The sequence below is a fragment of the Macrotis lagotis genome, chromosome 3 (genome assembly GCF_037893015.1).
Source record: "Macrotis lagotis isolate mMagLag1 chromosome 3, bilby.v1.9.chrom.fasta, whole genome shotgun sequence".
NCBI classification, from domain to species: domain Eukaryota; kingdom Metazoa; phylum Chordata; class Mammalia; order Peramelemorphia; family Peramelidae; genus Macrotis; species Macrotis lagotis.
Genome location: NC_133660.1, coordinates 96,712,391 through 96,728,070, shown reverse-complemented (window position 1 = coordinate 96,728,070; position 15,680 = coordinate 96,712,391). Strand labels below are relative to the sequence as shown.

Here is a 15,680-nt window from a genome sequence, read left to right as displayed (position 1 = left end):
ATAAAAATAGGAAATTTTTCACGTGTTCAAAAATATTTATAACAATTCAAGATATTTATAACATTTTATATTGGCAAAGAATTGAACATTGAGGGAATATCCATCAATTGGAGAATGGCTGAACAAGTTATAGTATTTACTATCATTCTCCAAGAAAGCATGAGTAATTGGACTTCATAGAAGCACGGAAAGAATTATATGAACTAATGCTTAGTGAAGGGGGGGGTAGAATGAGGAGAAAACATTGTATACATTAACAACAACACTATGAGATAATCTTTTATGATGAATGTAACTCCTATTATCAGTTTAGAAACCAAGGACAGTTCTGAGAGACTTGTTATGGACATTATCATCCATATACAGAGGGAAAAAAAAAACATGAATTCTCACTGATTATTTTTTAAATACTGAATTCACTTTTTAAAAATTTCTCTTATGTTTTTCCTTCCTGTTTCATAATTTTCTTTCTTTCTCCTCATTTTAATTCCTCTTACACAAAATGACTAATATTTAAATAAGTTAAACACAAATGTACAATGTACAACTTTTACTAGACTGTTTGCTGCCCTGAGGATGGGGGAGGGAAAGAAGTGTTAGAAAAATGTGTAACTCATAAATTTGCAGATGCATGAATGCTGAAAACTACCATAGCATTTAATTAGAAAAATAAAATAAAGTTTCAATTAAAAAAAAAAAACAAGAGCCCAAGGAGGCACATCTTATCACTATTATAAAGTTGAGGAAACTGAAACAGGCAGAAATTAAGTGAGTTATCCTGGGTCATGAATTTGATTTCAGGTTTTCCTAACAAAGAGACTCTGCATTCATTTTACTGTACCAGTCATCTGCATTGGTGACAAGAGATTTCTACTGTTAATAACAAAAGTCCACAAGGCCATTTAGCACTCAGGAATGATCTTTTGGTCCTTAGTTCTACTGGTAATTGAGCTTTGTGTAAATCAAATAATTTCTTAATGAGAAGGAATTAAACATCTAGTTTGACCAATCACCTTGCAGAGTGGTCATTGAAATCTTATCAGATGAGTGAGTCATCCATACTCTACTTAGAGACTTCCACTGTGGAAACATTGACTATCTCTCTAGTTTGCTTTTGCAGGTTCCTTTTATTGCTTCTAGCAGCCTTTTTGTAGCTAAATAAAGCAAGTTGAATTCATTGCTCAATAGTAATCTTAATAAAGATAGTATTTATGTTTCAGTTTAAAATTGAGAAAGTACTTTGCAGATTTTCATTTCATTTGATCTCACAAAAATCTTGAGAGCTAAGGTTATTATTATTATCTCCATTTCACAGATGAAGAAACTGAGGCAGACAGCAGTTTACTGACATGTCCAAGAACACACCATTGCAAAATATCTGAGGTTCAATTTGAACTCAAGGCTTCCTAATTCTGGGTCCAGCACTCCATCTGTTGCAACTTTCTTCTTCTACCTTCTTCAATATGACAACCCTTCTGATCCTTAAAAACAACTAATATTTCCATATTCCATTTTCTTCCTTCTCACCTAATGTCCTTCTCATGGCTCTCATCCTATCACTACTATCCTCAGACTTCTTGTTTTCCATGTTAAACAACTCCAGATCCTTCAAATGGCATTGACTTGAGACCCTTTATCATTTTGTCTTCCTACAAATCCCAGAATTGAATATGAAATGTGATTTGAGCATGATGAAATGGAGTGAGAATGTCACCTCCTTATTTCCAAAAGATTTACTTAATTCAGCTTAAAATTGCATTAAGATTTTTGATTGTTGAATCAGCCTGATTCATATATCTACTCATATTGAACATGCATTTTTCCACAAATGATTTCCTAACTCCATTTCACCCCATTTTGTTCTTAGCAAAGTTGACTTTTTAAAAAATTTTATTGATGTTATTTTTATTATTATTATTTTATAATTATTTTGTTTTCCAATTGCTTACAATGGTAGTTTCTATCAGTCTTTTTTTGGCAAGGTTTTTGGGGTTTTTTTAAACATTTTATTTGTTTTCCAATTATATATAATAGTAAATTGTACCCATCATTTTTTTCAAGGCTCTGAAATCTACAATTTTTCCCCCATCCTCCCTTCCCTCCCCCCCCCCCCAGGCTGTCTGACAGTGTCTACATTGTTTCTATGCCATACATTGATGTAAATTGAATATTATAAGTGTAAACATAAGAATAAACATAAATCCCCTCCTCCCAAGAAGATGGGAAACCTCAAGAATAGAGAGAGAGAAAAAAAAATTGTACTTCAGTCTGTATTCAGATTCCAACTCTGTCTCTGGGGTGAGTTCCTTTCTTTATCATAAATCCACCAGAGAAGTTGCTTCAATATTTTTCCCTCAGTTGCTATCACTAACTGTACTTCCACTCTATTCCTCCCCACTCTCATTTATTCTATTCTCTCTCTCTCCTTTCATCCTGGCCCTGTCCAAAAGCGTGTTGCATCTGAGTACCCTCTCCCTTGATCTTTCCTCTCTTCTGTCACCTATTCTCCCCTTCCCTCCCCCCATTTCCCCTCATCCAGTCCCTTTCCTGCCATCCTTCTCCAGGGCAAGACAGATTTCCTCACCCTATTAAGTGCGTATGCCATTTCCTCCCTGAGCTATTTCCGATGAGAATGAAGGCTCACTCATTCCCCCTTTCCTTCCCTCCTCCCCTCCATTGAAAAAAGCTTTTTTTTGACTTTTATGTGAAATCTCTCAGCTTCTTCATCATCTCCTTTTCCTTCCTTCTAGTACTTTCCCCCATTGTCCTTTCACTCCATCCGTTTACCACATCATAACATTATATTCCATTCCTTCCTGTGTCCTGTCTATATATGCTCCTTCTAGCCGCTCTTATAAATGAGAAAGTTCATATGAGTTATCAATATCTTCTTTCCATGCAAGAATACAAACAATTCAACATCATCAAGTTCCTCATATTTAGTCCCTCTCTTCCACTCCCTCGATGGTTCACCAGAGTCCTGTACTTGGAGATCAAACTTTCTGTTCAGCTCTGGTTGTCTCCTTAGGAAAGTTTGAAAGTCCCCTGTTTCATTGAAAATCCATCTTTTCCCCTGAAAGAGGATGTTCGGTTTTGCTGGGTAATTGATTCTCAGTTATAAACCAAGATCTTTTGCCTTATGGAATATCATATTCCAATCCCTATGAGCCCTTAATGTAGATGCTGCCAGATCCTATGTAAATCTTGACTATGGAGCTTGGGTAGTTGAATTGTCTGTTTCTGTCAGCTTTAAGAATTTTCTCTTTGATTTGGGAGTTTTGGAATTTGGCTGTAATATTCCTGGAAGTTTTTCTTTTGGGATCCCTTTCAGGGGGTGACCGGTGAATTCTCTCAATTTCTATTTTACCCTCAGCTTCTAGGATCTCAGGGCAATTTTGCTGTATTATTTATTTCTTGAAAAATGAAGTTTAGCCTCTTTTCCTGGTCCAATAATTTTCAAATTATTTCTTCTGGATCTGTTTTCAAGGTCAGTTGTTTTTCCAATGAGATATTTCACATTTTCTTCTAATTTTTGTCTTTTTTGGAAGAGTTTTATTTCTTCCTGCTTTCTTGCAAAGTCATCAGCTTCCTTTGGTTTCATTTTGCATTTGAAGGAGTTATTTTCTTCAGAGAGCTTTTTTATCTCCTATTCCAGCTGGCCAATTCTGCTTTTTAAGGCATTCTTCTCCTCATTTGCCTTTTGTTTTGCTTTTTGCATTAGGCCTAAACTGGTTTTTAACATATTATTTTCTTCTGTATTTTTTTGTATTTCTTTCACCAAGCTTTTGATTTGGTTTTCATGATTTTTCCGCATTGCTCTCATTTCTCCTACCAATTTTTCCTCCACCTCTCTGAATTGCTTTTCAAAGTCTTTTTTTGAGCTCATCCACAGTCTGAGCCCATTTTCTATTTCTCTTGGAGGTTTTGGATAGAGAAGCTTTGATTTTATTATCATCAGAGTATGTGTTTTGCTCTTCCATAGGACTGAAGTAATTCTCTGTCCTCAGATTCTTCTTTCCAAGGTCTTAAGCTCTCCAGCCTGTGCTTTGATATGTAGATGAACACAGCATTGCTCTCTGCCTGAGGCTATAAGGCAGGATCCAGCTATCTTAGTTAGGAAGCCTAAACTACACTCTGAGTCTGAGTGTAGGCAAACTGGAGAGTCCTACCCTAGGAAGAGCAGAGAGGTCTCTGCAGACTTCCCTTACCTTCTCTGGGGGTGCAGGCTGCTTTCTCCCGATTCTCGCTGCAGGTTCCTGTGGCCGGTGCTCCTCACTCCACACTCACCCAGGTGCAGCAGAGTTCTCTTCTCTCCCCTTCAAGCTGTTGCTGGTGATCTCTGGGCTGGGCTGGACTGGGCTTTGCTGAGCTGGGCTGGGCTGCACAGTGGCTTTTTTCCCCCACCCCAGGTCTTAGTGAAGCACACCTTTTCTGTGGAGTTTCTAAGTTATCTTGGAGTGGGAAAATGTGTCACTCAGTCTTTCTGTGGGTTCTGCCCCTCTAAATAGAGCCCTCATTTGTTTGTTTTTTGGGGGGTTGGGGGGTTGGAGTTGTCGGGAATCCTAACTTTGCATGGCCATCTTTGATTTTCTTAAGCCTATGTGTATGACTTTTTACTTAGGGATAGAGACAACTCTGATTTCACTATTATTGGTATCTCCAAGATAAGTAAACTTCTAATCATGCAGAATAGCATCTTCTCTGCAACCTAGAGTATTGATTAGAGCTTTGAAGATTAAATGATTAATTTAATCATTAATCTTTGATTAGTTATCAGTTTTGGAAATTGAATTCAGGACTCCATTATTTCAGGGTCAGATTTCTATACATTGTGCCATGATTGATTCTCTAAGTTTGTTTGGGATATTTCTCAACCTTCCCTAATCCCTTCTGTTCCTTCTCTTTTCTGGTTGTGCTATACTATATTCTTGGAGTGAAATAATTTTTTCTCTCCTTGTCTCTCATTCAAATACTTTTATCACATTTCTCTTCTGGGATTTTATCACATAACTTTGTTTTCTCAATATATGGTGCTACCCTGGTCCTGTTTTTATTTGTCCTGTTTCTTTTGAGAACCATATTCTATTCATGGATTTTATCCCTCTAGTCTCAGCAATATCTATGAAATCAAACTTGCCACTTTTAGGGAGGATCCCTAGTTCCTCTTGCTAATTAACTGAATTTTTATGCCTATAAAATTCCCTACTCAAAAAGAGATTCTTATCAATAAATTAAGTATAATTATTAAAGACCATAGTTTGTAGGTAAATAAAATTCTGTTTCTGTATATGGATACTTCATTTAAGGTTTTAATGCAAGGAAAAGCTTTTGATAATATTGAGTAGTAAATACTTTTAAATTCCAGTGATTAAGCTTATTTCTTCATATTGACAAAACTTAAGTGCTTGGAAAGGGACTTGATATAATTTCCAGCAAATAAAATCATTTTCTTTTGAATATTGTTGTAAATTTTTAAAGAAGAAGAATGAGTCTCACTACTCTCTTGCTTTGGTTAAAGGTTCTTGAAAGGCATGTAGTAGAAAGGACCAGAAATTTTGCAGTAATTGAAAAATATGTTTCTGAGTTTGAAATATGTACTTTATGAAAAGTGATTTAGTAAAGTTAACAATTTGACCAATATATAACATATTGTTCTAATTGTAGCATCTCAAAAGATTTAAAAATCTAACTTTGGAGTGAGTCAATGCAAAAAATAAATGATAAAGTTATATTTGTGAGAAAAGTATCTTTGAAATTGTTGAATTAATGTTTGCCTGTGAATTAAATGCCAGAATTTTAGATGTAAAGGACATAGTCATGTCTAAATCAGAGGATATGTCAGAGTATAAATTAAAAGGGCTTTTGCTATAGAAAATTCACAGATATACTGTTGTACAACTTTTCTTCTTGATTTCAGGAGGATAGTTCCAGATAGAAGAGGGATACAGATCCATATTTTTCTATTGCTTCTGAATGACTCTATAGGCATTTGTTTAGCCATCTCTTAAAATAAAAGCCTTAAGAAGGAGTTCATCTAGAACTAGAATTATTTCTTTTGAAACAGCATTTTAATTTGCTGTTAACAGTGCGATAATAGATAATATATTAAAAAACAAGAGATGAAAATTTGGTTTGAGATATTGGTTGTCAAGCAGCATTATTGGTATGTGATTATCCTGCCAACATGATTGAAGCATTATTGACGAATCTCTTTTAGTCAGATTCATCGGTTGGTTAAAGCATTTTCATTTAAATATTCAACCAAGGAATGACCAAAATTCCATTTCATTTTGCAGATTGTCTTAAACTTTACTACAATGGACCTCTATAAGAGTAGTTTGTGCTGGTATGATTATATTGAAGTCAGAGATGGGTATTGGAGAAAATCACCTCTGCTAGGTAAGAGATTATCTACTAACTTAGTTGGCTACCATTACAATCTTTCCTAACTAAAGTAAACTGTTAATATATCATCTTAAGACATGAAATTTATATTTTGGATGAATAGTTCTTTTTTTCTTTTAAATGTAAATGATCAGAAATATTATTAAACAGATTTTTTTCTCTCAGTGGAGCAATAAATTATCAGGCAGAAGCTTAATGGTGAATGTGCCAAATGATGATATTACTAACAACTGTTATAGTAACTGCTTCTTAAAAGTGTGCTGTCTGTCTCTCTCTCTCTCTCTCTCTCTCTCTCTCTCTCTCTCTCAACCAATAACCGTCATAGTTTTGATGAGAAAACTGAATAGTAGCTTCATTGCCCATTCAGCAATGTGAGGCCCAAGTTTCATGAGTGGATTACTGGGCTAAATTCACTATCTCCAATGCTAACATTCTTAGTTTGGTTTCTCCCTGAGTTTTTGGAGGTTAGGATCAAACATTTCCAATTTGTGCTACATGGTGTTGTCCTAACTTGCCCAAATGAAAACTTATTTGTTGCCAACTTTTAGACCACAGACCACACCATTGACTTGCATGAAGCAAACTGTCTTACAGTTGTCTCCTGTTCAATTTAAGGGTGAGAGCAATAGTGAGCTTGTTTGCTGCTACTGTGTGCCAAGAATTTTAAGAGATCTTACTTTACTTTTTTTTGAATGAAATAAACTCTGCTCAATTGCACATGTCAAAATTTATTTTATTTTTATTTTGAGGGAGGAGGTCTAGACTTGTGATTTACATTGGCTTTGGGAAGGTGCTTAACCAATGCAAATCAGCACCTGCTCTGCAATTTATAGTCCTCTGAGTTGTCTGGACTACTGGGAGATTAAATGACCTGCAAGGGAGGAGGGATAGGCAGACAGACAGTATGTGATAAACAAGACTTAAACCTAAATCTTCCTCATTCTAAGATCAGTAGGCTACCTACTGTGTGTCATGGGTACTTTGAATTCATTTATTTTCTGTTTTCTGAATTTTATATAACAGTGCTACATGCAAATGACACCATCAATTGGGGAACACAGATAAAGTAGTCTAGATATTTTAAAAATATTTAATAAAAAAAACAACAAAATTGAATTTTGAATTGTAAGGAAAATCAGGGTAAGGAAAACATCATCCTGAGAGGAAAGTGATTACCTGCATAAAGCAAGTTACTTTTACCAAAGAGGTTATTAGACTCTCAGGGAACCTAGCAATTACCTACCCAGGGAAGCAATTTGCCAATCTTCTTTCTCCCTTTCCCACCTCCTCATCCCCCAAACCACCCAATAATCAGATGTTTTTTCCTTTACTTTTCTTGGTAAAATCTGGCTCTAGTCTTTAGAGTAAAATAAAATTCTGAAAAAGTGATTTTGAATTGATTACATTATTGGTATATGGCAAAAACATTCACTTAGAACTTTGAGTAATATTAAAAATGATGTGCTTTTGTAATGTAAGGAATTATTGTTCTTTAATCTTAACCATCACAATCATAGACATAATTAGAGAGAGTTTATCAGGTTAGAGAGAGTTGAAGCCTCTTAGAGCTGAAGACCACATTCAACAGTCCCCATTGACATTTGTTTCTTTTAGGCAGATTCTGTGGTGACAAATTGCCTGAAGTCCTAACATCTACTGACAGCAGAATGTGGATCGAGTTTCGAAGCAGCAGTAATTGGGTAGGAAAAGGTTTTGCAGCTGTTTATGAAGGCAAGTCACACTAAGTCTTAGAGATGACTTCATCCTCTGTATGAACCTGCTAATAAGAAATATCTTTTTAAAAATTTATATTTTTTATTTTTTGTCCATTGTGCTATCATTTGAAATCAAGAAGTTTTCTAGAGCCAGATTAACATGAAGGCATGACCATACAGAAGACTCAAATATTTCAAATGATAGGAATAAGGAGATTCAAAGATTCCTATTTCCAATATCAGTGACCTTATAAATGAATATGAATCAGTCTGGAAAATTTTCCCAAATGACATAGCACTTCTGAAATGGCATTTATTTTAGTTCTCACACATTAGAATCCCTCTGCAGTGTTAGCAAAATATAAGGAAATTGCTATTTTCCTTTAGTCTGGTTTGGTTGAGTCTGTTTGCCAATTCCTTTAGTGAGACCTTCTATCTCTTGTAGGAAATGCTGGGGGTAGGAGCAGGAGAAGGGGAAAGAATCCTGGTCCTGTCTTGAGAGATGCTTTGTTTAAATAATGGAGAGTTTATGAAATGCTTTGTTCTATAGTTTTTTGAAACAATAACCTGGTACTACATTTCCTGGCTTTGAAAAACTGTCTTTCTCTTGCCAAGGGAAGAATAAATAACCTTCCTTTTCTATTTAAAAATGAATCTGGTTCTGCTTTTGCTAACACAGTAGTTTAAGTAATTCAGATGAGAGATTTTTTTTTCTTTAAAACTTTTATATATCTTGAGACCCTTTTGTTTTAAAGATTAGCTGTTGAGCAGTGAATTATTTGGTTATAAACTACAGATGTTTATCAAATGACCATAAGTTTCTTGACAGTGACTCAGTGTTTGCTATAAAGATTTCATCTGCACTGTTACTTAGATGAAGGAGAGTTCACAGATTACCCAAAATATTCTTGGATAATAAATTTTATAAAATATCCTTTACTCCCTGCCCCCCAGCCTCTCCCTCCCAACTCACAAATATATTTTTACAGTGTTTAAAAGATGGGGTTGGTAGGAGGCAGTGTGGTATGATGGGTAGAGACCCAAGTGATCTTAGGGTCTGGAAATTTAGTTTGTAATCCTGTCTCTGATACCTAATCATTCTTATTACCTAGGGCAGTCTCTTAACCTTTCAGTCCCCCAGATAAGCCTGTAATACTTTAAGTTGCAGAAGAATTGCTGATTTTCTTTCATTTAAGGAGCTTTTTTTTGGTATTCCCTACTCCAGTGGTATCAAATTCAAATAGAAATAGGTCCTTTGATGGCTGCATTTTAACTTAGAAAGCCAAAAATTAACATTACTTTTGGTGCATTATTTTGTTAAATCCTAATTCTGTTTTAATCAGGTTCCCACTAACTTTGGTAGTTTTGTGGACAGAATATAGCTCACCAGTGGAAGAGTTTAATAGCTTGGGAGTATAAATCAATGAAATTACATGACTGGGAATATAAAGATATATCTGAAAAAGTCGCTTTCCTCAAGGACCATGCAGTTGATTGAAAGTACATGCACACTTATAAATATATACCAAATGTATATGTGAATACATACACATACAGACATACATATGCCTATGTTTAAGGATCTTTATCCCCCACCCCCAACACACATTCCCATTCACTCAAAGTTTTATTTTTATTTTAAGGTAAAAACAATAGTAACTGAAGGATCAAGAAATGCTTCATATAAGTTTTAGTATAACTTTGAAAGAGGCTAGTAATTCTCCAAGGGAGAAGTGAGGAAAAAATGCATTCCCAGAATTGGGAATGGTCTATTCAAAGGCACAGAGAGCAGAAATGGTGGGGTCATGTATGAAGAACAGCAAGAAGACCAATCTGGCCAAACTGAAGAAACAAGAAGGGAAATAGTGGGGAATAAATTTGGATGAATAGGTTGAGGCAGTTTATGAAGGGCTAAATAGTCATAGCACTATTAGTTACTATTTATATTACTATAATTTGATATGTATTCATCTCCATGAACTTTTCCAAAATATCACTTTAGGTATAAGTAAAAGTGAATTTTCAGGATTTAACATAACTAAGATTGGATTCTTTCCTTTTATCAGCAATCTGCGGTGGTGAGATCCATAAAAACGAAGGGCAGATTCAGTCTCCTAATTATCCTGATGACTACAGACCCATGAAAGAATGTGTGTGGAAAATAATAGCTTCAGAAAACTACAATGTTGGGTTAACCTTTCAGGCATTTGAGGTAAACACTTTTAACTGACCCTTAGCAACCCATTTACTCATAACACAGCTATGGCATTTAAGAGTGCCCTTTATTAAATCAGGGAAGAAGTATAAGGAGTTAACCATTAAACCAGAGAAGTAAAGAGTTGTCTATAAAATGTCACATTGAGAGTTGAAGGGTATATTTTTCTCTTCCTGTTGAAGAATTCTTCAAGAAGACTAAAGTGAGTTTATTTTATCTGTATTGCTTGAATTGGAATGTTTTAAGAACTGATAGTGGGATCTCATAACAAAAGCATTATCTGGTTCCATAAGGCTGCTTGTGGATACCACTAAATAATTACTCTTATTTTTTTTCAAAACTTGCTATTAGAATGAGGAAACTATTTTCTGTTAAATTTTTTTTAAATCCCATTTCTTTATTTGGGATTAAACAAAGATTCTTCTAAGGTACTATCCATAATCATCATCATCATCATAAAAAATGTTTGTCTTATCAGGAAATAATTGACTAGCCATACAAATCATAACAATGAGAATCTAAAGAGGTCTGGACATGGTTTCAGTTCTAATGGCAGAAAACTAATGAGTGAGCATTTTTCCAAGTGAGGAGGGCAGACAGCTGTTAGTTACATGGTTAGGTGTAGTGTCTAGGGACTCCAGAAGTACAATATAGCTTTTGTTAACAAAGTGAACTGAGTATAAATCAACATTAGAATAAGCAGGGTGCCAGGTACTGTGATTGAAATGCAATGGGAATAAAAATACTATGCTGCAAGACAGTCCAGTCATTGCCCTCAAGAAGTTTGCATTCTTTTTTTCTTTATAGATGTTTTATTAGTTACTTCTTTTTTTATTAATTAAATTTATTTTTTTAATTCTAATTTTGTACAAATGTTTTTTTACATTAATAAAATATTCTTGTTTACAAGTAAACAAAATACCCCTCCCCCCATGAATATAGATAGATTTGCTTGGGCGAAAAAAAGTAAAGGGGAGAGAAAAAAAATTAAAATTAAAAAAATAATAGTAATAATTGTAGGTATGGCCAGGTGGCGCAATGGACGAAGCACCAGCCCTGGAGCCACGAGCACCCGAGGCCATATCCAGCCTCTTAAACCCAATAATCACCCAGCCATGTGACATGCAAGCCACCCGATTCCCACTGCCCTGCAAAAACCAAGAAGAAGGAAAAAAAAGACCCAAAATAAAATAAAATAGTAATAATAGTAGGGGTGGCAGACAGAGCATTGGCCCTTGAGCCAGGAGCACCTGGGTCCAAATCCAGCCCCCAGACACCCAAAGATCACCCTGCTATGTGGCCCCAGGCAGGCTACCCAGACCCACTTGCCCTGCACCCTCCCCCAAATAATAATAACAAAAAATGTGCTTCAGTCTTTGTTCCAACACCAACAACTCTGTCACAGGTGGATCACATTCTTTATGATAAGTCCATCACAAAAGTTACTTCCATATTTTTCCAACATTGCCATTGTTGATCACAACTCCCTTTCTTATTTCTCCACTACCATGTACTATACTTTTCTCTCCTTTCACTCTGACTCTGCTGTAGGGTCACTGAGTGGCACAGCAGACAGATCCCTGGCCCTGGGGTCAAGAGTCCCTGAGCCCCCATACCACCCCTTAGGCCCAGAATCTACCTGGCCATATGGTCCCGGACAGGCCATCCAATCGAGCCCCTTGCAAGAAGTAAAAAAGAAAATGTGTTATATCTGACGACTCTACCCCATGATCCATCCTCTCCTCCTTTATTCATATCCCCAACCCTTCCGCCTGCTCCCCCCTCCTTCTTAATCCAGATGTCTATACCCCATTGAGTATATTTGCTGTTTCCTCTCCTAGCCATCTCTGATGAGAGCAAAGGTTCCCTCATTCCCCCTTGCCTCCCCCCTTCCATATTTTTGCAGTAGCTCATTGTAATAAGAAAAATCTTATTATGTGAAATATCTTGGACTATTCCCCCTCTCCTTTTTCTTTCTCCCATTCCATTTCCCTTTTTTTCTATTGACTCCATTTTTTATACCATATTTTATCTTCGAATTCAGCTTTCTCCTGTGCTTCAACTAAGCTCCCTCTACCTGCTCTATTCACTGAGAAGGTTCATATGAATATTATCAGTATCATTTTTCTATACATGCAGTTCATCCTCATTAAGTCCCTCATATTTCCCCCCTCTCCTCCAGTCTCCATGCTTCACCTGAGTCCTGTATCTGAAGATCAAACCTTCTGTTCAGCTCTGGCCATTCCAACAGGAACATTTGAAATTCCCCTGGTTCATTGAAAGTCCATCTTTTTCCCTGGAAGAGGACATTCAGTTTTGCTGGGTAGTTCATTCTTGGCTGCATTCTAAGCTTTTTTGCCTTCTGGTATATTGTATTCCAAGCCCTACAAGCTTCCAATGTAGTTGCTGCTAAGTCCTGTGTGATCCTGACTGCAGCTCCATGATATTTGAACTGTGTCCTTCTGGCTGCTTGCAATATCCTCTCTTTGACTTGGGAGTTCTGGAACCTAGCCATAATATTCCTAGGGGTTGGCTTCTTGGGATCTCTTTCTCAGGGGGATTGGTGGATTCTCTCCATTTCTATCTTGCCCTCTGCTTCTAGAATATCAGGGCATTTTTCCTGTAGCAATTCTTTGAAAATGATGTCAAGGTTCTTTTCCTGATCATGACATTCAGGTATTCCAATAATTTTTAAATTATCTTTCCTAAGTCTGTTTTCCATATCAGTAGCTTTTTCAATAAGATGTTTCACATTTTCTTCTAATTTTTCATTTTTTTGGTTTTGAAGTATTGATTCTCGATTTCTGGTAAATTCGTCAATCTCCCTGAATTCTGTTCTTTGTCTGAAGGATTTATTCTCCTCAGAGAGTTTTCTTATCTCTTTTTCCATCTGGCCAATTTTGCTTTTTAAAGCATTCTTCTGCTCAATAACTTTTTTGAACTGTTTTATCCATTTGACCTAAGCTGGGTTTTAGCATGCTATTTTCTTCAGCATTTTTTTGGATTTCCTTGACTAAGCTGCTGACTTCATTTTCATGTTTTTCCTGCATCTCTCTCATTTCTTTTCCCAGATTTTCTTCCAACTCCCTCATTTGATTTTCAAAGTCTTTTTTGAGCTCTGTCATAGCCTGAGCCCAATTTCTGTTTTTTTTCTTGGAGTCTTTAGATGCAGGATCTTGTGCTTCCTCATCTTCAGACTGACTGTTTTGATCCTTCTTGGGCTCATTTGCAAAATATTTCTCAATAGTTTTCCTCTTATTTCTCTGCTTGCTCATTTTCCCAGACTGGGCCTGGTTTTGGGGGTGCTTCTTGAGCTTTTGGGACACTCTCACAAGGGTCTCAGTGTGTGAGGCTCTGTCCTCCCTTCTGATCTGTGAATGACCATAAGTGCCCCCCTCTGCCACAGGGCCGAGGTGGGGGGCCCTGTTGTTCTATTGGGGAGCCTAGACTGGGATCAGGATCTGAATGTGGTTAGAGCCCCAGAGTCCTGCTCCAGAGGCAGAGGACAGAGCTAGGCAGTTTCTCTTCACTCCCCTCCCTCAGCTCAATGGGCTCATGCCCTGGGGGCTCCAGATTACTGGCTCTGCCTGCTTCTGTTTCTGGGTCTGGGCTGCTGACAGACTAAGCTGCTTCCTGTGTGCCCCGAGGGCTGGGCTCCATGTGCTCGTCCTGGCAGAGGTCCCCCGCTGTTCCCCCACTTTGTGCCCGGTGCTCCCTGGGGTGCAGCTCAGGAGACTCCCCCACTGCTGTGAGCAGTGGCTCCCAGGACGCTGGGGCTGCCTCCCGTAGGCTGAAGTTCCTTCACTCTGGCGGGCCACCCCTCTGGCTGGCCGCCCCTCTGACCCCAGGGAGCAGAGCCTTTCTGCTCTTCTCCAGGCCACCCTGAGTACTGCCTCACTGGGTCCCCCCGTGTGTTCTGTCTCTGGAAAGTTTAGTTAGAGTCCTTAGTTTCATGTTTTATCAGGTAGCTCCTAAGACTAGATCCCTTCATGTTGCCATCTTGGCTCCACCCGCCAGCCCTTAAGAAGTTTGCATTCTAATGGGAGAAGATAACCCATTTATTATGTATGTCAGTTTGATGAACAGCTAAATAAAATGCTAGGCTCTACCTTAAATATGCCTACCATTTTCTTTAAATCTTCCTTAAACTATTAAGGAAGACATGTTAAAACCTTCCAAAAATAGATCCTGAGAGCCACTTTCTACTTATGGCAACAGCCATGGACTAGATATGTAAACAAGCTGTCTTCTCTGTACCACTCCAACCACATCTGCTTCCTGCATGACCCTGCATGTTAACAGCAGCCAGACCCCTGTGTAGAGAACTGAAAGGTAAGGGTAAGGCGGGATGCTATAATACAGAAAGTCGTTTGTATCCTCTAGAGAGGAATGGGCATATGGAAAACCTAGGCCTCTTCCTGTATTTGGAGGTTTTAGGAGGAACCAGGCAATCAGCGTTTAAGGCTACATGGACAACAGGTACAGAGGACACTTTGGGAAATAGTCTAGAATGAAGTGAATTCCCAGGTTAAGAGATTTAAATGGTAACTTAAGGCACAACCCTGTGGAGATGAGTTGGCAATGCTACTTGGAGAAGAATGAAGCCAAGTTAAAAGTATGAGTTAAACGACAACTATGGGTCATTCACTTTGCCTGAAGAGAGACTATTCTCTGAATTCAGGGTTTAATGGAAAAGACATAAAAAATTATATTCAGTGTGTATAGTACATATCAAACTATGTTGTATAAATAGAAAATTGATCTAGCTTTCTTTAAGTTCCAGTTAAAATATTTTCTTTTGCTGGAATGGTTATTCTTAATTTTAGTGCCTGTCTCCTATTAATTGCTTCCTATTCATCCTGTTATATATCTTATTGTGTATTTATTTGCATATTGTGTCCCCCACTAGATAGTATGTTCCTTGAGGACAGGAACCTCTTTTTCTACCCTGATTGCTTATCTATAGTACCTCACACATACAGTACCTCACACATATATTACCTCACACAATAAAAAATATTGAGTGATTAATTAATAATAAATAACAAATCAATTGATTAATAAAGCCAATTTAAATATATAAATTTAATAAATACAGGTGTACATACAAAGCAATTAAATACATTGCTGGATTTTTTTTTTGTGGGGAGGGCTCTATCAATTACGGGTATCAGAAAAAGCTTTGCTCAAAAGGTAGTGACTGAGTTACACCATAAAGAAGGAGACAGAATTCATTAATCAGAAGTAGAGCAGTAACCCATTCTAGGCATAGAGGACAGTTAGCAGAAATGCATGAAGATGGGAGATGTCTTATAATGAGTGATGAACACAGAAAAGACCAATTT

The 15,680-nt window shown here is 37.1% G+C and overlaps 1 protein-coding gene across 2 annotated transcripts in view; it reads left to right on the top strand.

The window, feature by feature from the left end:
* The window catches only part of TLL1 (tolloid like 1), a 292,559-nt gene that overhangs the window by 192,203 nt on the left and 84,676 nt on the right, over positions 1-15,680 (top strand). For both annotated transcript variants that reach the window (XM_074229005.1, XM_074229006.1), the window contains exons 10-12: positions 6,297-6,399; positions 8,020-8,136; positions 10,187-10,332. In XM_074229005.1, coding sequence (XP_074085106.1) covers positions 6,297-6,399; positions 8,020-8,136; positions 10,187-10,332 — 366 coding nt within the window. The remainder of the gene's footprint in view (positions 1-6,296; positions 6,400-8,019; positions 8,137-10,186; positions 10,333-15,680) is intronic.